Below are 21,244 nucleotides of genomic sequence, written 5' to 3'. Positions count from 1 at the left end.
ATGCTCGACTGTAATTGGTTGATTCTTACATTCTGATCCGGTTTAAACTCTCGATGGATTGAGACTCGAGCAGTAGTGGCGATCGCTCGCAAAAATTAACAATCCAAAATGTGCATCTAATGCCAAGTACTGCAATATTTAATTAAAAACAGAAATTATGGAGGTTAGAAAGAGAAACTAAGATACATTATAAATTATGTCAGACAAGGAAAGATTGAGTGCCAACTTCTCGACCTGAAATATATCTCGCGTTTTACAGTTGGCATCAGTTTACCTTTGTCTCTTATGCGACATTCGTAGCAGAGAGAAACTTGAGAGAAGACATGACGGCTCAAAACCTGTAACCGCAAAATGCTGCCGCGCACTACCACCCTCTGAAAAAGTGAATATTAACTACACAACAATATCCAACTTTTTGCAGTGCTTCTGATGGAAATGAATTATTGAAATCGTTGAAATCTTTATTAATTTGATTTAGTTATTTGGATTTGTTCTTTCTCAGATTTCTCTATGGCTTTTACAAGCTGATCATACCGGTCATTTCAGTGACAACAAGGCTCACGTGGTCAAAATTGACGAATATTAAGCGCCGATTTGGATCACGTGATCTTTTTGTCGCTGAAATGGCTAGTTTGAGCGGCTCATAAAAATGTACTGTATGCATCCATTGTAGCTGTTGTCTGTTATGTTATAAAAAAAGGATCATCATTAGTTGCTTTCCATTTACATCGATTCTCAGATAATTTTCAGTTGAATGCGCGTCCCTTTTGCATTCTGACAAATGAGATTTAATTGAGTTTTTGTCTATAATCTGCACAAGATCGAGACCGTGTGCTTTAGTGAGTAAACTCACTTTAAAAGTCAGGTTTGAACATGTGTCGTCATGTGATAACTTTTTACCAAACTACGCAAATAATGACGTCATTAATCTCAGTATGAAATACTCAGCTCACTTCAGACTCAATTTCACTAGTATGCAAATGGAAAGCAACTATTGTCTCAGCGGAAAGAAAAGTAGATTATTTATTCGTTTCAATACTTTCAATCGGATGGATCGCTTGTCGTTCCCATGCAACGAACCTAACATGGCTGCGCGTCATTATTGCAGATGGCGCGGGAGGCGCTCCGTTTCCGACGTGTAATGTTCCAGATCCTTTCTCGAAGGCCGCCGGATAAGTAAAAACGCGCGGGTAACGAATACGTCGCCATTTTCAAGATTTCTTGGCGTCGCGACGGATACCCGGCCTGATACGACCTTTCATCGTGCGAATGTGTATGTCGTCATCAAACACCGCTCGGCTGCTGTTCAACTCTCTCTCGCTGCCAATTGTTCACATCAGGGAATGAAAATTTCAAGTCAGTGCTGACAACTTTTTGCGTCTTATTATCGTTGTCGCGCCCGATCACCATTTACGATTACTACGCGTGCCGTCGCCTTCTCAGCTGTGATTACTGTGAATCACGGCGCACGTGCTTACGCTCACGTAGAATCATGTGCGTGATCGGAGGCATTTCTTTCAACGGCGTATCATTTTTCGGCGATATACTCGCGGTTCTCTCATTGCCACTCTACGGATCTCGTCTATGACGGCGTCCCGTGTTCGACGCGGACATGGCAGAAGAAACGGACGGCTTGTGTTCCGCGTCGAATGCGTGTCGCAATCTCGTGCTTGTCGACGAGTCACGCGTTCACGCTCGCATCTTCTGGCAATGTGCAAGGCTAGCGTGGCTCTCGTTAAACCTGAAAACTGCGAGTCTCGCGCAATACGAGATTGTTCGCACGGAGATTCAACGTATTTTTACAGACAATGAAACCGCGAATAGACAATAAACTGTACACGTCGACATCTTAAACGCGATGCGTCGAACAGGAATGAACGTTTTAACATTCGGAGCTTCGATGTCGTCGATTCGCTTATATATACATCTTGCATTAAACGGTTGGCGAATATATCATCATTGTATAATAACCCAGACAACACAGTCTAAAATTAAGTCTTTAAGACACCAAAGATGTCTTGTGTTTCAATTTTTAAGGTGGTAGGTTCATAGTCCATTCTTATTTCAAGATTGTTTTAAGTAATGTTTTAAGACATTAATACGGCCCTCTGATTGGTTCGTGACTTCTTAAGACGGTCTTGAATATAAGATCTGATTACGAATACCGGCTTTGGACACTGTTGTCTAGGAACAAAATGAGTTGGAAAAAAGCTGCATCACTCGCAGAACTTGTTGAGCAAAAAATAAGTTCAAAATTATAAAAGATAATAGCTCTCTGAATTAAACTAATATTAATTAATAGAGGACCATATAGGCCACCGAATGTTCTTAATGCAAAAGTTTATTTAATATCTCATATACATAGACATTTCAATCTTAAATTAGCTCATCTTCAGTATAACTATAACAATTTTTAAAACTAATCATTAGCATTTAACAATTTTTAAGATGGTTAAGTTAGTATGTAAAAAATTACAGTACACGATATCACATAGAATTGAATTTCGTGATAATGTATTAGAATTTAAATGTTAAGTTACATGGAAAACTTTGAATTGTTTCTAGAATGATACCCATTAATTCATGACCAATTCCCTTCTCAAAACCTCTCACAAGAATCAATTTTTCATTAATAACAATCTTTGCAGCCTGTTTTTTACATTTGACAATCTTGGTATCACACAGGAGTTCTAAATTCTGTGTACAGACCGTAATTTGGTAAATACCGTAACAACGCTTAAAGGTAGATTCTCGAGATCTTTTTGAGACGAAAATTTAATATCAAGATATCTGGAGTATAATAGTTTTTGAATTATAAGCACTTAAAGGTAGCGAATCATACCGCCTTAAAGTTCGCGCGCTTAGCTATGCGGTTAGATTTTCCGTTGTATCGCATCTCACATCTGAACTGATCTGAACACACGAACTTTAGACGGTATGATTCAAACTTTAAGTGCTTATAACTCAAAAACTATTAGAACCTCGATGTTGTGGTATTACAATTTTCATCTCAAAATGTTCTCAGGAATCTGAGAACTCTCTACCTTTAAGCATTGTTACAGTCTTTACCAAACACCCTGTATAAAAGTTCTCTATGCAATAGAACATAATCAAAGAGATTCACAATCTTGATTGAAATAAGTTCAGTATGACAAAGTTTCAATTATACATTTCATTAAATACTATGCAGTAGCAAATATATTTAATACATCAAAAAAACTTATTTATTTTTTTTACAAGTTTTATAAGTGACTCTTACATGTCATTTTTAAACTCATTTTGTTATTGTTTAATATTAAGACTTATTATATATTTTTGTCTTTTTAACAATTATTGTATTTACATGTATGTATATATATATATGTGTGTGTGTGTGTGTGTGTATATATACATATGTATATGAAACATAAGATGACAATTATGGATATCAAATAATTGTCTTTCAAAGACAATTTTCTTGTCGAAATCTCGATAATGATTCAGGATATTCTAAAAAACAATGTATTATATTACAATCTTGATCAAATCTGTTCAAAACAAATTTTGCAAAGTGTCTTTAGATAGACATATAACAGACCAATAGAAATATAACAACAATCTATTGGCAGATTGACTGGCAAAACAATAGTAAAGTTTGCTATTTAATTTTTAATAATTTATTTAGCAATTTTTCCATTTAACAAACTAGATTCTCATAGTTATCAAATTATATCACCTCTGCAAATAGAACACAAGCTTATTAATATACATAAAACAATTGTATGAATATCTGTTTGAATTTGCCAATAGATGCTAATATTTTGCTTAATGAGACGTGATGAAGATTTGTAGATTTATATATGAATTTCTCAGAAATTTGATGATAAACTTAACGAGATAAAGAACAGAAAAAAAATTTTATTACTAGAGAAGCAGAATAACATTTCTAAGTTACATACCTAGTACCATTAACAATAAAATATTTCATTTGCAGCAGTGAAACATGATGGCTGACTTTGATAAAGATTCTATGCAGTGTTTGGTGTGTAATACTAAAGTTGGGCTGTCTGCTAGAAACAGTATACACATCTTTGATGAGTCTTATACCATATCTAAGAAACCACTTGTGGATGTTATATCAGCTATTTTAGGCATTGATATTGATCATGATTCTGTGCATTCTCCTATCATTTGCAAAAAGTGTTTTAAGCAGTTCAGTGAGGTAAAAACAATTATGGCTTTTGTGTTATAGTTTTTGTTATAGTTTAACAATTATAGTTTTTTTGACAAAAATTTATAAAATTGATAAAAAAATTACATTTTTTTTACCATTTTAGGCAGATGAACTTAAAAGTAAAGTAACGAAACTCAAAACAGAATTATGTAACAGCTATAAAAAGACAATTGAAATTCATAAGTTGTGTGATATATTTCAAAATGAAGAATATAACGATCATGATTATACAGATAATACAGAAAGTCAAAATATTTTAACAAAGGTAAAATGCTATATAAAGCTCGATTAATTATCATGATACAGATTACTTTGCAAAACGCCGATTAGTTTAATCGGCTGAATAGTCCATTAGAATTGGCCAATCGCATTTGCCATAAATGATAAATGGGATTGGCCAATTCCAATGGACTAATCGGCCGATTAAGTCAATCGGCGTTTCGTAAAGTTACCCACAGTTTAGTAGTATATAACTATATAATATTCGTAGGAGGAAAATGTAGCAGAAGAGATGATGCAAGAAAAAAAAGAACAAGAATTATTTATAGAACAAGATAACTCTTTACATTACTTCACAGAAGTTGAAGAAGAAGATGAAACAAGTAATTCAAATGATACAAAAAAATCAAAGAAGAGTAAAATTAAAGTAGAACAACCTCAAGAAGATGTATGTATGGAAGAATTCATATTCTAGCAACATAAAATTATATATAAATGTTTTTGATATATATAATATATGAATTAATGACATCTTTTTCTAGATTGTATTTAGAAATGAATCTTCATACACCTGTTTGGTATGTCCAAACGACGAACAGAAATTCATGGCAGATGCTAAACTTATTATAACTCACATGAAAGACGTACATGACTTACGTTTGTATATTTGTGATGTATGTGGGCAGGATTTCAGAAAGAGAAACGAACTTTCCACACATCTTGATGATCACGTCGCAAAAGAGGAAGGGGACTTTCAATGCGAAATATGTAATAGAATATTTAGTAACTTGCGATTATTCCGTATTCATAAAAGAATACATTATCCGCAAGTAAAATCATGGCCCTGTGAAACATGTGGAAAGAGATACAAGTATAGTATTAAACCCAATAAATAATAAAATATAAATAATATGAAAAAAAGGAAATAATTAATATATATATATTTCGTCTTTTTTTCGTTTTAGTTCCAAAAATTTATTAGAGGAACATATAAACACACATACTGGAGTTCGTCCATACATATGTGAAATCTGTGGTAAGGACTTCGCATCCAAGTATACGTACAAAGCGCACGTAAAAACGCACGAAGTACGACCTCGTCCATTCGAGTGCACTCAATGCAATAAAACATTTTTGAGCCAGCAAAATTTGAATCAGCATGAACGAACACATAATGGCACAAAGGAATTTATATGCCATCAGTGTGGTAAGATTTATAATATTTCATATAATTAATAAATTTAATTTTATTTTATTCTTTGTATTAATTTCACAGGGATTAATTATCCCTTTTTTGTTAATATATTTTCTTATTTGCTTTTTAACAATTATCTTTCTTAAAATTAAAGGTAAGGCTTTTACTTCTGCACATAATTTAGAGGTACATAATATAGTACATACCGGATTTAAACCCTATGACTGTAGTATATGTGGTAAATCGTTTGCGCGTAAAGCGGAAATTCGTGATCACGAGAGAACTCACACAGGTGAGAAACCTTATCAGTGTGAGTTTTGTGGAGCTACATTTAGGTGAGTATTTAGGTGAGTAATAAAAATTAAAGGGTTACACAATTCTCTGTGCTTAAATTAATTGGTAACAAGTTAACATTGCTACTATTATTATTTGCAGTCAAAGATCGAATCTGCAATCCCACAAGCGAGCGACGCATTATAATGATAAACGTTATAAGTGTGACGAATGTGGAAAAGGTTTTAAAAGAAAAAGATTATTGGATTACCACATAAAAGCGGCGCATACCGGTGAAAGACCGTATAAATGTGACATATGTGCAGCTACATTTGTCTACCCTGAGCACTTTAAGAAACATACACGTATACATACAGGCGAAAAACCATATCTTTGCGAGGTATGATCTTTAAAATTATTGTTAGAATAGTTTTTTAGAAATGTTTTTTTCTAACTATTCCTCATTTGGTTACTTTTATTTTTATGTTTCTGTACTCATAAATTTGCTGCTTTTTAGGTTTGCGGTAAAGCATTTAATAGCAGAGATAACAGAAACGCTCATAGATTTATACATAGCGATAAAAAGCCATATGAATGTTTGGTGTGTGGCATGGGCTTCATGAGAAAACCATTACTTTACGCACACATGCAAGTTCAGGTAATATACGAGAAAAATTTTAATCTATAAGCAAAATTCTTTATCTTTTTATTTTTGATATATATTTATAATGGTTATAAAACATATAATGATATAAAATCCACTTTATAGACAATTTATAATTTGCGATTAAATTCGGCACAGACTTCTATTTATAATTTTGCGTGTTGTATAATATAGAAAATATTTGAAGATAAAATATACTCAATATAGAAAATATGTATCACTAATATATATTTTCTATATGTGTATATTTTACTTCTTTTAATATTTTTTATATTACACAACATATAATATTATAAATAGAATTCTGTTCCGAATTTGATCGTGAATTATAGATCGTCTAAAGTAGACTTTATATAGATTATTCTAATTCTACTATAATACATTGATCTATAAAATATTATTCATTATTTAGGGTCACTTGAATGATACCATAGTAGTGAACCAACCACGACTGACAATGGAAGAAGAGCAAGTAATAACTATTCCCAATAATAATGAACTACTAATGGACAAAGTTGAGAATGAAGAGGTAATTTTGTGATATATACAGAATATATATATAGTATATAGTATATACTATTGTATAGACTATTAACTTTTTACATGCTTTTATGCATTTACAAATAAAAAATGTACACAAATATCTATAAATACAAAACTACTAGGGGGGGTGTGCGGATTCCCGAAATTACGAGTACTCGAGCTTCGGGTTCGGGTCGAGAATTTTTGTAATGTTCGGATACCCGTAAATTTTAGGTACCCGATCATGAAGGAGCATCACATTTATTGTCGGTAAAAAGTTTTTACATCTATAATCATTGCCTGATTTTAGATTCGGGTTTCGAACATTATAAACATTCGGGTCCCGACCTGATTCCGAAAAAAATTCCCGACCCGACCCGAACCCAAAATCTCAAATATCGTCTGCGTGCGTGCGTGCGTGCGGTGTGTCGTAAAATATTTGTGTTTGTGTGTTTGTGTGTGTGTGTGTGTGTATATGTGTATGCGCGCGCGCGCGCATGTGTGCGTGTGTGTGTATAACACGTAAAATTTTATTATTATATGCATTGTTGCTTATTTAGCTTGATGAAACTGGATTATATGTAACTGAACTAAAAGATCACGTAATTATACAAGAAGGGGAAGATCAAATATATAATGAAGAGGATGTTGTATTAAATATACCAGCAGAAGAAACCGTAACCGATGAAGTAAATCATCTTGTTGAAGATCAGGTAAAATAATAGAATTTTTTAAAAGTTTGCTGCAAAATAATTTATTATTTTATTGCATTAAACATCGTTTTGTTTCATAGATAAATTTTGTGGAGAGTGAAGTTACTGCAGACGACTGTAAAGTTGAAACTAAAGTAGAAACAGTATACACCTATAACGAGAATGAAGAAGGCGAGACAATAGTTGTACCATCCGCTTCGCAAGAAGAAGACAAGAATGTGCGATTGGTGCAGATTAGATTTCCGACTTCTGTAGATGGAGAAGGCAGAAGTTGGTTAAGCTTAGTACAAAATACTTGAATTAATTAATCAATACGTTATATAATTTACTAGGTACAGAAAGTAGGTGTAGACAACACAAAATCTAAAATCAGGACATAAGACTGATGAGCTTTCTACAATAAACTGTTACCTAGGTTTTAAGTCTTAAGCCGTAAGAAATTAATCAATTATACTCTATTATTCTTTCCACATTTGACTTTGATTGGTCAATTTCTTAAGGCTTAAGCTTAGATAATAGTTCATTGTAGAAAGCCCATGAGTATTGTTAAATAGGCCGAATTTTTAGCGCATACGTAATAGTGAAACAGTGAATACAACAAATATAGCAAAAATAAGTGCGTAAAAGTGCATTCACACCTTGACAGAAAAATAGAAAGCAGAAAACAGCAATCAAAACTCATGTTGATAGTAACGGAAATAAAAATAGTAAACTTACCCACAAGACGAAGTTCAACAGGTAAGTTTACTGCTATTTATATTTCTATTAGATTACATAGATCTAAAGTAATATCCTAATTGGTTCATTGGCTTACGTCTTATGGTTATTGTTACGAAATTTTGTTTGCGATAGCCTTAAGCAATAGAAAATCGAAATTATCAATTATCAGCGCTAGCGATCTGATTAGCTGCATTTTTCTGTCAAGATGTGAACGCGTCCTGAGTCTTGGTGGGCTCGGCCCAGAACAAAAATAAGTTAATTTATAAACATAATACTTATAAAACTATGCTGAAATATTATCAGTAATACTGATTGTGTAAGCTTGTAAAAATACTGATATATACTATTAGTATTACATTTAATATTACTAATCAGTATTATGCGTCGTCTATACAATGCACGGAGTAAGAAGTAAGGGTCACTTTACGAAACGCCGATTAGCTTAATCGGTCGATTAATTCATGGAATTGGCCAATCGCATCTGCCATCAAACGAAATGATAAATGCGATTGGTCAGTTCCAATGGACTAATCAGCCGATTAAAGCCCAGTCACAACTCATGATTAACTTTTAACCGAGGTTTAAGGCCTCCTCAATAGTCATCACAGCCATATTGAATCGTGATGTTAGAAGCGAGAAATGACACGTTAATTTTTATTACGTGCCATTTATAAATAAAGATAATTTAGATAAAACAAAATGATGAGATTGCTTTAAAACATTCGTAAAAATGAACGAAAACTATGCTTATCCTCTCTGACAGTCAATAAATAATCGTAAAAAGTGAAAGGCACATGAAATGCTTTTATTCAATGCACATGCGTAGCTTATTTTCACTTACACATACCTTTTATCATTTTTTACTCATGAGCCTTAACTTAAAATAAGTTAAACCTCGATTAAGAATTAACCATGAATTGTGAAACTGAGCCTAAAAGTAAAAAATTAACTAATCACAGTCGATTATTTTTCTCACATTCGGTTATGATTGGTCAATTTCTTACTCTTACTTTTTATTTCGTGTATTGTGGCCGACGCATTATTGATCATGTAAAGATTGCATTATGGATACTTATTCATATATATTATTAAAACATTCGGCGCGCATGCGCTAAAATTCCAGCGTCTAATAACACTTGACACTTAACATTTTAAGGACGGAATCCATAGACATTGCTCAAGCTTCAAGATGATCTTAAGCTAATAGTTGAGATAAACCAATCAGAAGACTGGTATTCATAGTCGGTTCTTATTTCAAGACTATAGTTCTTATAGACTTAAGACTATTACTTAAGTCTTATTTCATTTTAAACATTCATATATAGTGGGTCTAAAGAATACGTATTATTCTGTAAATTCAAAATTAAAATTCAGATAAATAATTTTAATAATTCTCTAATTGTTTCGGTTTTCGTTTTTCTTTTGAATGACTACATAGCAAATCTGACAATTTGATGAGTGATGTGATTCTACTTTTTGACGCAATGTATATAACTCCGGTTTTACTTTATGTAAGTTTTTATATTATTATTGTATAAATAATATTTTTGATAATCATTTGGCTATTCATTACATAGCTAATTTGGCATTTGAATAAAGAAAAATGAGCTAAATTATCAGGAATCACCATCTTGGAATTTGCATTACTTATGTAATTTAGATTTATATTCTATATTGATAAGGACCTAAATTGAAGGATCGAAACATTTATTTTATTCGTTTTGTTACATTCACACGAAAATAAAGAGTTTTCTATTCATCCGAACAGCCTGCACAGCGATGTAGGCTCTGATAGGCTTTTTTATATTTTTTTAAGTAATGTCTTAAGACTCTAATGCGGCTCTCTGGTCGGTATTCACAGTCAGATCTTATATTCAAGACCGTCTTAGTACAGTTCTAAGAAGTCACAAATCAATCAGAAGGCCGCATTAGCGACTTAAGACATTACTTAAGACGATCTTGAATATAAGAACTGACTATGAATACCGGTCAAGAACCGTATTTGCATCTTAAGACATTGCTTGAAACGGTCTTAAAATTAGAAACAGAACTATGGATACTAGCCTAAGTATTTGTGAAAGAATTTTTAAATATTTTTTAGATGTTTATGTCCCGATTTTGGACTTTGTGTTATCTGGAGACTGTTAGTTATATATGTACTATTATAAAACGACAAACAACTATTATATTAAAATAACTTGTATGTGATTATTAATTCAGTAACATTTATAATAATTTAGCTCTTGTCTTAATCATTTGATCATTTTTGTAATTATCTTATGATGAATTTCTATATTTAAAAAATTCATTAATTTAACCCTCTAGGAGTAAGTATTTTAAATTTGTAGCGTTTGTTTTAAAATTAAATTCAGGATCTGCAAATTAGTTACATTTAAAAACTGATGATAGAAATGTATGTCGCATTGAACACTGAAGTATAGTATTTCTACCTGCTAGAGAAAGACTAGATCGATATATCTCTTCTTGCACACACGATATATATCGATAATGTAACACATTGACTTTTTATGTATCACTTTTTTTTTTTTTTTTAGCAAAAATCATGGCAAAAACGGTGCAACATGGCGAAAACTAATTTTTTTTTAAGAATCATCACTAGAGGATTAAATAAAAATCGATATACTATTCTGAGAGCCTACGATAAAATTAAATAAGTTAGATTTAATGCAGAAGATGAACAGAAGATAACAAATTTAATATTGGCCTAATTATCCATCTTAATCACATTATTGAGCTGTTCCAAGATTTATCACCAGTATTGAAAGTTTGTAGTAATGTAAACTAGAGATTTTCAAGTACTGGCAGTAAATTTTTAAACACAGCTTATGTAATTTATAGTGAATTTGGTCCATACTATTGTGTCTGATTTGGTTTTTCATTATATACTGAATTAGTATTTATTAAAAGCGCTTTATATAAAGTACTTAAAATACTTACAGTGATATAATACATCTTTGATAATGAAATAATATGTGAACATTTCGTTAAATAACGTGATAATAACATTAATTGTTTAATCGTTTAAAATATTTATATGTTTTTACATTTAACTTTACTAATTTTATAATAACTTTTAGTATGCAAGATTAATTGTGTCCATCTTCTGCTACATCGTTGTATTTGCTACTTCATCGTCGTGCATGTACTACAAATCCGAACTGTCTAATCTACTGTAATGCAAGTGATTGCATTCGCTATTAGTCTCTTTCACCAATTTCGTCGATTAACGCTAATCGATGATTAACTCAATCATCATGATTGCCAACGTGAGAGCTAAACATAATTTGATTTGGAAGAAAAAAAAAGACGTGACAAATTAAACTCTTATTGGCACTTCTGTTTATAATCGAGTTATAATCATCGATTAATTTAATCAGAAATTAATAAAAGAGATCCTTAGTTGTGCAAAGTTAATTTTTATTTAAATGTCAAAAAATTTTATGATTTACTAAAGAATTTTTTTATTAAAACGTATTTATATTTTTGACAATTTCGTTTAAAAATATATCTAAAAGCTTATGATATCATATTATAATACACACATACATATGCATAGACACTCTACATAAAAGGCGTATCTTACATATATACATATACTTATATATATTTATTTATACCTAATTAGTTTTATATGTCTAAAGTTCAACTTTTATGACTTATACTAATTTCTTAAGTCTGAATATTTGAAATTATTATAGCTCTTTTAAGTATCAATTTTTCCGACTACTTCAAACCATTGGCGTAAAGCATCGCTCAGAACACCCGGTAATGTGTTTATGTCTCTAAGAATCATATAGAAAGGAAATGGGAAATTATCCATATACGATCGAATTCCTAATAATTTTCCTTTTTCAAACACAGGCATACGGATATCCAATATTGAATCCTGAAAAAAATTAATAGATTATTAATAACAGTTTTTTAAACATGTTTTTAATAGTATTTAGACAGAATTATTATCGCGGTAATTATTAATTTAGGTTGGATCATTCCATCTTTTGATAAACTTCGACTTTAACTCTCTTAAGCTCTTAGGCTCGATTGCACCAACGTTACTTTGACTTTAAACGAGACTTAAAACTCTATCTCTCCTCTCGACTTTAAAGAGAAAAAGTAAGTTTTAAGCCTCGCTTAAAGTCAAAGTAATGTTGGTGTAATCGGGTCTTATACTTTTACTCTTGTTTATCAATTAGATAAATTATCATATAGTTTATCTGAAGATGTAATAACCCTTTATCATTTTTAAATATGATTAAAAATTACCTTATTAATTGGATTGTCGACTATTATAAACACTAGGAAAATATCTACAAGTCTGGCTCTCCTGACAGCACAATTCACTTTTTCTTTTCCTTCTGAAAATATTCCTCTACCATCCGATAATACTACCAATAGTTTAGCATTGTCGGATGAAGTACATTGACTCTCGAACATATCTACTGTAAAATCGACTAATTCTCCAATCATTGTCTTTTTTTGATCAAACCTCATTTCTTGTATTAGCCTGTAAATAGAAAAAAAATCTTAAGTAAAATGTAAAATTCCAATTATATTATTAAAATCAAATTAGATTATCCCAAGTAAAAAACAAGATTAAACAGTAACTGAAGTTTAAATGAGTAAAGTAATGACCAAGATTAATATTATTCATCTAATTTTATTTTCGAAGCCATATATATTAAACTTTTATTTAATTAAATATTAAAAGTTTATAGGAATTATATAAAAATACCTAGATCCACTTTGTTCTGTGAAAGCTTCTCCTAAAGGATGCAATACTTTTACTTGCTCTCCGAAGCTTATGACACTAAGTTGTCCCACTTCAAGGTATGTCATAGCCTTGCTAATCAGCGATAAGGATTCGAACGCCAATTCTTTCGAATGATTATCTGCCATGCTGCTGGAATCGTCTAATGCAAGGACGATCTGATAGTCACGTTTCGAGGGTTTTGTGCGTCTGAGCCAGATTTTATCCTTGCGAAATTGACTAGCTATATAAGGAATGATTTTTCGCATATTGATGCGTTTGCCCGTCTTATAATCACCCTTCAGTCTCGATGCTTGCGTGGGTTCCAACACCAATCTTAATTTTTCGGATAAATCTCTAGCAGCTGCATCTGTAACTGAACACAAACAGTTCCATCCAGCTGTAGCTTCCTCTGTGGAAGGCACTTGCGTCCATTCATCCAACATTCTTTCCATTTCGAATCGCTTTCTTTCCACATAATCGGAGCTAAGATCGGAGCTCTCATTTTCTTCAATATTCCATTCCATCGTATGAAATGTAGATTCGTTTCCTCTTTCCACTTTCATCGTCTCTGCTGTTTCTCCTTCTAATTCGACCGTTGTCTCTATTTGATTGTTCTCCATGTTTCTTTTACCATCGGAATCCTTTTTGGATTGGTTATCTGTAATTTCAGAGACCTTTTCGGGTTTTTGCTCATTTATTTTATCATGCGTCACATCGTTTTCCTTATCTTCATGCATTTCTACGTCCATAGTGTCATCCTTTTTTTCTTCCTCATTTTTATCCTTATCTATGTTAGAAGCTTGTTGTTTGACCTGATCTTCCGTTGCGGCATCGAGTGTGTAATCGTCGAATTTCTCGGAATCCTTAATGTGTTGAGCCATCTCAGCCTTATTGCCATCAGCATTGCTTGTATCATCTTTTTCATCCGTCGATACTTCGTCTTGCGTATAGGTCGTTTTTAATTTCTTTAGCGTCGACTCAAATCTGTCCAACAGACTGCGATCCTCGTTACTCTCACCCAAATTCTTCCTCTTCTCGACTGGTTTTGTCATAGTGTTATTTTGCGGTGCCGAAACAGTTTCCTGCTTAGATGATCCTGAATGCCCGCTCTCCTGTTGTGCCGATTGTGATTGGCCTGTGCCTTTATCAATATTGTCCTCTTGAGTATTCTCAGATGAAGTTTCCTGTTGATCTTTCGTATCCGATTGTTGCGCTACTGTATCACGTGAACCTTCCGTCGTTTCTTCAATTTGTTGTGCAGCATCTATTTCTTTGCTCGCATCATTTGCGCTCGGTGCTGCCTTTTCTTGTAGTTGTTTTTCCTGATTCTGCTCCTCGTCTTTGTTCTCAGTTTCTGCATTCTGATCACTTTTTTCTTCAGTTTTCTTATTAGTTTCAAGCTCTTCCATTTCATGTGCCTGATTTTCCTTATCGATATTACTGTTGTTGTCCTCGTCCTCACTAGAATCCTCCTCAGGATCATTTTCTTTTGTCTCTTCAGATTCTTTCTCGAGTTCTATATCTTGCTTTTCTAATGGCGGTTTTTTCATCTCATCGATATCAAATGGATTCTCATCTTCGTCACCGTTGTCTTCCTTACCGTTTTCATCCAAATTCATGTCTTCTGGTAAGTCAAGCGGTTCGGGTTCCGGTTGAGGTTGAAATTTGCCGTGATAAGGATTAATATGATCCTCATCTACTTCTGGTTCATTCAACTCATTAATCTCCTTTTTATTTTCCTCTTGCCGATTTTCGTCATGATCCGTATCATCGTCATCTTGTTTTCTCGTACCGTTATCATCCCTCGCACCCATTTCTTTTTCACCAATTTGTTCGCCTGTACCTTCCTCTTCATTTTCGTTTTCCGATTGCTGATTAGAATCCTCTTCGGATTCTTCTTGATCGTCGCCCCAGATTTCTTTATCAAGCTGCTCAGCACCTTCTTCAGTTTCTCCCATTTCTTTATCCAAATCATTTTCTTCGTCATCGTCACTCTGTTCTTCATCATTGTCATTCTTTTCCATATCTTGAAGCTTGCTATCGAAATTCTCAGACATGTCGATTCCTTTCTCCTCTTCCTTACAAGTCTTATCATCTTGTTTATCTCGTTCTTGATCGGCAGGTCTTGCATCCTCAAGTTGATCTTCGGATTCTATTCTATCGGAAACGTCTTTCGTTCCTTCACCTTCGGCTAAACCCATCCCGCCTTTTTCTGTTTTTTCTTCCGATTCGTTCATTTCGCTTTCCTCGAGATCTAAATCTTTTGGCACGCAGAACCCATTTGCAGCCAAATCTAAGAATACGTTTAATTGCAGGTACAATATTTTACACGTAATACGGAATGATGCTACCTGCTCGTTTAAATAAAATTGAACGAACAAGATGTATTGTTCCAACAAAGGTAAACACTTTAGGAGCAACCTGAAAGAAGTAATAATAGATATTAATTTTGTGAAATTTGTAACTTCTATTTCATGTTAGCAAAATTTTATTAATATTTTTATTCATAGATACAGAAAAATAATATTTAATAAAGTTTTTTTTAATAAAGTATTGGATAATTCTGTCAACAAAAGAAATATTGTCAATATTAAATAGAATTATTATTACCTGATACAATGATTTGCTGATTGCGGATCGTCAAATTCACGTATTAGTAGCAAAAGATTGAAAAATAAATGGTATATATCAGCCAGCTTTAATTCATTCTTTATATCCCGTTCGAGCAATTCAACAAGTTCCACAAGTTTCAATTTTTCTTCTGCTTCTTTCTCTATATTGATATTATTCTCCTCATTCGGTTTTTTATTCATATGCAACATATCTTCCTTGATATCTTTAAATTTCTTCTGTATTACAAGCAATATTATATTTATTAAATGTTTCAAATCTGATTCATATCGTTCGATAGTGTGATTTTCTTTTTTCAATTGCTCTCCATTTTCAATATCTGTGGATGTTTGCAATTTTTTTAATAGCATGCCATCATCCTGAAGGAAGCATTCCATCTTCGTGTCTAAAAATGCTATATTTTCCCAAATAGGATGCACAACATCCAAATTCTTAAATAATAATTTTACATTCTTAAATCGCGCTCTTAAGTCTTTGATTGTAGTACAGCATTGCTCCAAGAATTCAAAGTGCTTTGAACTTACAAATGAAATATGAGTAGAATGTCCAAAGTGATCTACCGATAAAACTTCAAATGGCATAAATAATGTGTGGAGACGTTTTGCAGTAGCTTTTACTGAACTTAAACTATCCTTTAACATAGCGTTTGCATTCTTCCAAATCTCATCATTTTGAGAGGCGGCAATTATAGGAAGCGCATTTGCATCCAACGTAAGTTTGGCTCTGTTCGGATCACTCGAAGATTCCACGGGACAGCATTGCAGAAACAGCAGCAGTTGTTCAAATCCAACTTCCAACGTAATCAGCAATGTCTTCAGGCTCTCTACGCGTTTCATGAACGAGTTGTTACTCGTCGAATCGCTTTTGTTCTGTCTTAGCATATTTAAATCTTGCTCGCGTGTTTCAGACAAATTTGAAATCTGTGCGCGAAGTGACGAGAAACGATCGAATGACTGAACGATTGTCATCTTCTGCATGTGGGCTATCAGCATCAAGTGCGCGGAATATCCTCGGCAACGTTCTATATTCTGTAATCCTAAGTCGGTTTGATTTGTGCTGAGCATCGCATTGAGAGCGTTTAATCTGATGAGAGACTTATAATAATATTTCTCGCAGCCTTTCCACTGTGTCAGCATATTTTGGTCGGCTTTCTTCAGTTCAAAATACTGACAGATTGTGGAAAGATCCAAAGGTGATACTGTAAAATCTATTACTTTATCCGCATTATTCTTCAATGTCAATATACCAGTGCGATAAGATACGCCCATTTGGGTCAGCTCCTTGAAATAATTGGCGAGCGTCATTTTCTTCTGTTGCAAGATACTCTTCGCCTGAGACTTCTGCTTATTCTTCGGTAGACTTCTATCGATGTTTATTTCTCGAAGACGTACGCTCTGCTCCATATAGTTTTCAATAAAATTTTCGAATTCTTTTCGTACATTTGGGTAAGAATTTACCAGGATTATTTCCTTGCATAGACAAGGAGCTTTTCTGGCCTTCGTTAGTAACGTAATAAGTTCGCTTGTAAATTGTACTTTTACGTCTACAGACTGCGAAACTTTTGTTACGATAAAATCTTCAGGTCTTGTTATATACTTATGATGTTCCCCATCATCCCAGATGCCTTTACTCATCTCTGTACTGTAAGATCCCGATTTAACAGTCAAGCAAGAAGACACGGCTTGCTTTAGGGCATTCTGGAACTCCTTTATCAATTTATGCAAAGTTCGATGCGTTTTCTCAACTGTTTCCTTCACAGCCCAATAGCTAATGTCGTTCCATCGCGCAATTTTAACAAAGTCCTTCAATTTCTTCTCGATGGGCGCTTTTAAAACGGCGATTCTTGCGTTCACATCGTCTACGAACTGTTTGTAATAATTGTACACGTTCCACAATATGGCCAAAAGTTCATTCTTATTGTCACTGTCGTCAAAATAATATACATGACAGTGGAACGTCAAGAGAAGATCTAAGCGTGATTCGAATTCGACAAGGGACGACTGGTTCATGAAATGCTCTAGCGATTCTATCAACTTTTGCTTGGTGATAGGTTCATCGTTTGTCTCCTGAACATTATCCCTTTCAGATCTTGTAACGTAACTCTCAATCAATGCATACAAGAAGAACCACCATTTGGATGTATCCAATCTGAGATTCTCATATGTTGCATCGAGACAACCTTTCCAGCAAGACAACTCCAGCTTTCTCCAATATATTATCTGTTGCGTTAACTTTAACACATGGTCCATCATGCTGACGCCACTGTGTGCGTTCTCCTCCCATTGATGCATCTTGACAAGCAACAACTCCAAACCTGTCTGAAATCTGGAAATAGGTGAAGTGATCGAAAATGTGTAAATCCTTTCTATTATACATCGTATCGATCTCAGAGTGGGATGTTCTGGCCATTCCTTTAACAGATTATCAACATGATTTAGGATATTCTCGCATAACGGTAGGCACTGTTTCACTTCCTCAACATTGCAATCCTTGTAGAAATCATACGCTCTCATTTGTCCTTCGGACCATGTGTTTTCTCGCAAAGTTCGATCCGCGCTTTTCTCTTGGCTCGCTTGTAGCCCCAATGTAACCAAAAAGTTCAAGCTGTTGTACAATTTGACTGCGAGTCCTTCGCTCAAACTTGGCAGAATGTTATCGAGCATCTCGTATACCGTGTTGTATCTTTGAATCAGGGACCCGATGTAATTCGTTGAACTTGTCAAAGCAGAACTGTTGCATATCCACTTGGTCGCGATGAAAGACATGACGATGTTCGAGTGGATCTGTTGGATCTCTCTGATGTCATCCTTGGTAATAAGACCGCTGAAGTTTGATTCCGTTTCGTCCAATTGGGTTGGTATACTCTTGTCATTGAGGGAGGGTTGCGACTCGTCTTCTATATCGTTAAAATCCTTTTCACGATATGATGGAAATAGCTTGCGAACTTCCAGAGCAAGCTCTTCTTCCTCTGTCAATGTGTCATTGTGACTCTCAATTTTATTTTTGTATAGACTGTCTCTCTCTGCAATTCGTTTCTCTTCCTCCAGTTGTTGTTGCTTCCAGATAAGAACTATTTGCTGTAATAGTTCGTTCATGTCTCGCCATAGTGGCTTAGTCAGACCTTTGTTAAGAATCACGTGATTGTGCAATTCATATAAACCCGACTTGAATATTCGGAACTGCTCTTGCATCCTGACAAAGGAGTCCGTAAAGCATGAATTCTTACCAATTAGACTCCTCATGTTTGTGGAAACACATAAAGCACTCAAATTCAAAAGATTCTCTTGCTGCAGGCCGATTGTTGGAAATCGAATCAAGTTGTATATCAAAGATTCGAGATCGACTTCTCCACTTTTACGCAGAGATATCACCCGTCGGATCTCGTTAATCAGTATGAAAACGCCATGATTTAACTGAGCCAGCGCCGTCAACAACGGAAGAATTACATCTGGATAAGCCGACAAGTATTTTATTCTGATCTGCTCGGCAAATCGTTGCACTGATAAGCCCCAAATTTCCGCTTCTCGCGAAATGGTCTCCGCAATTGTTAGATCGGTTGATTCACAATTTCGACTGATTTTGTCTGCGATCATATACAGATTGTTAATGTGCTTTTTCACTAACGTATAAGAACCTATTCTGTTCCTGAAATCAGCGCTATCCCTGCTGAGCGAGGCGAAGTTGACAGACGCTGGCCTAAACGCTCTCAGACAGTTGAGATCATCTCTCGTCTTCAGCAAGCGCTTCTCGCAGTTTCTCATCTCTGCAAATCTCGGATGCTCGTTCGCTGTTGATATTCCCAGAATACGATCTTGCAACATTGTAATGTATATCGTTTTTCTAAAATCGTCGATGTCTTCCTCTAGGTACTGCAGCTTCAGTTCCACTTTATGCACGGGATCGATAAGATCTAAATTTCCAAAAAGCATTAATTGTATATAACCAAGTATCATCCACCCTTTCCCCCGTTGAAACGTTTTAGAAAAACTTTCTTCTTCATTCTCATCATCGGTGATTTTTATCTCGTTATATGCTTCATGCAATTCTTCGACTGTCTTGAAATAGTCGCTGAATTTGATATCGTCCGCGTAATTCCCAACTTGGTTTTTTATGTCGTGCTCCACGTTCATTTTGTGGATCGTGGATGAATATAAATGCAAATAAAATTTTAATGTTGCCAAATCGCTATTGTTTGAATTGCATCGTTTATTTGTTAACGAGATACTATTTCTCCACAAAATCTCATTTAATAACTGTAGCTGATTCACTTGCGCCGTATATGTTCCGAGTGCAATCGCGGGAAGAACATTTTTTTCTTTCTCTTGGTTGGTTTTGTTTAACATTAGTTGCAATACTAGGTTCAAGAGAACCGGTCCACCGACATGGCTTTCTATCTATAAATATATAATATAAATAAATTATAACGTGATATATTTTTAAACAAGAAAATTTCAGTATTAAAAATTAAATATTAGTAATTTCTATCTCTATAATAACATATATAAAAATCTTACACAGGGTGTCCCATTTTAATTGACCACTTTAAATATCTTTTGAACAAATGCATTTTAGGAAAAAATACTTTAGACAAAAGTTTTGTAACGTCAAGGGGAACATAAGATAATATCATTGGTTTGACTTTTTCAAGGTTCAGTCATGTGACCGAAGTTTTTTTAAAATAATACCCTCCATTTTTCAGTATGTGTTCTTGCAGCATACCTCAAGAGCTTTCCAAAACTGTAATAAAATATTTTTCATGAAATATTTTTTTAGTTATAAGTTGAAAGTTACAGTATCGCTGACATAAGTATTACTCAAGATACTCAAACGATAAAGGTCTTTTGAACGCTAAGATCTTTTGAATGTCATGACCTTGATAATATTTAAGGTTAAAACCATTGGAGGTTCCTTTTGTTTTTACTTTTACGTAAAAATGAATTTTTAATGCAAAAATGAAAATAAGAGGAACAATTTCCAGTGTCTTGATCTTAATAAACGTTATCATGACACTGAAAAACATTCAAAAGATTTTAACCATTGTTTGGGTACCTTCAGTAATGCTAATGCCGGCGATACAGTAATTTTCAAGCCTTATAACTCAAAAAGTACTTCATGAAAAAATATTTTATTATAGTGTTTTAGAAAGCTCTCGAAGTGTGCTACAAAAATATGTATTGAAAAGTGGAAGGTTCAATTAAAAAAATTCAAATTATGCTTGTCTTGACCTTGACAAGACCAAGATTAAACCAATTGTACTATCTTATGTCCCCCTTGAAATCACAAACTTTTGTCTAAAACATTTTTCTCTAAAATGTACTGTTCA

At 33.8% G+C, this 21,244-nt stretch overlaps 2 protein-coding genes across 3 annotated transcripts in view; one reads left to right on the top strand and one right to left on the bottom strand.

The window, feature by feature from the left end:
• Positions 1 to 1,304: 1,304 nt before the first annotated feature.
• Positions 1,305 to 9,841, top strand: LOC108754072 (zinc finger protein 2 homolog). Of its 2 annotated transcripts, none has more exons than XM_018496114.1 (12): positions 1,305 to 1,356; positions 3,974 to 4,201; positions 4,317 to 4,478; positions 4,704 to 4,880; positions 4,975 to 5,303; positions 5,398 to 5,639; positions 5,782 to 5,962; positions 6,063 to 6,300; positions 6,418 to 6,558; positions 6,977 to 7,093; positions 7,647 to 7,799; positions 7,880 to 9,841. In XM_018496114.1, exons 2-12 carry the CDS (start codon positions 3,983 to 3,985, stop codon positions 8,096 to 8,098), a joined length of 2,178 nt encoding a protein of 725 aa, XP_018351616.1. In that variant the 5' UTR covers positions 1,305 to 1,356; positions 3,974 to 3,982; the 3' UTR covers positions 8,099 to 9,841. The 2 variants fall into 2 exon arrangements, with proteins under 2 accessions (XP_018351616.1, XP_018351617.1); XM_018496115.1 differs by lacking the exon at positions 1,305 to 1,356 and adding an exon at positions 1,422 to 1,940.
• Positions 9,842 to 12,124: 2,283 nt separating this feature from the next.
• Positions 12,125 to 21,244, bottom strand: part of LOC108754058 (midasin) — a 24,227-nt gene continuing 15,107 nt past the window's right edge. The window contains exons 17-20 of the mRNA XM_018496094.1: positions 15,901 to 20,315; positions 13,273 to 15,711; positions 12,804 to 13,044; positions 12,125 to 12,426 (exon numbers count right to left, since the gene is read on the bottom strand). Of these exons, the coding sequence (XP_018351596.1) occupies positions 12,244 to 12,426; positions 12,804 to 13,044; positions 13,273 to 15,711; positions 15,901 to 20,315 (7,278 nt within the window). The 3' untranslated portion in view covers positions 12,125 to 12,243. The remainder of the gene's footprint in view (positions 12,427 to 12,803; positions 13,045 to 13,272; positions 15,712 to 15,900; positions 20,316 to 21,244) is intronic.

Source organism: Trachymyrmex septentrionalis, unplaced genomic scaffold (assembly GCF_001594115.1).
Source record: "Trachymyrmex septentrionalis isolate Tsep2-gDNA-1 unplaced genomic scaffold, Tsep1.0 scaffold75, whole genome shotgun sequence".
Taxonomy (NCBI): Eukaryota; Metazoa; Arthropoda; class Insecta; order Hymenoptera; family Formicidae; genus Trachymyrmex; species Trachymyrmex septentrionalis.
Note: the sequence above shows the minus strand (reverse complement) of the source record. Positions and strands in the feature narration are given on the sequence as shown.

Excerpts from the sequence above, each read along its gene's own strand:
- LOC108754072 (XM_018496114.1), top strand. The coding sequence starts at position 3,983 with ATGATGGCTGACTTTGATAAAGATTCTATGCAGTGTTTGGTGTGTAAT. Across the intron at positions 5,640-5,781 it reads ATTTATATGCCATCAGTGTG|GTAAGGCTTTTACTTCTGCA; the intron begins GTAAGATTTATA and ends TTAAAATTAAAG. Across the intron at positions 7,094-7,646 it reads ACAAAGTTGAGAATGAAGAG|CTTGATGAAACTGGATTATA; the intron begins GTAATTTTGTGA and ends TTGCTTATTTAG.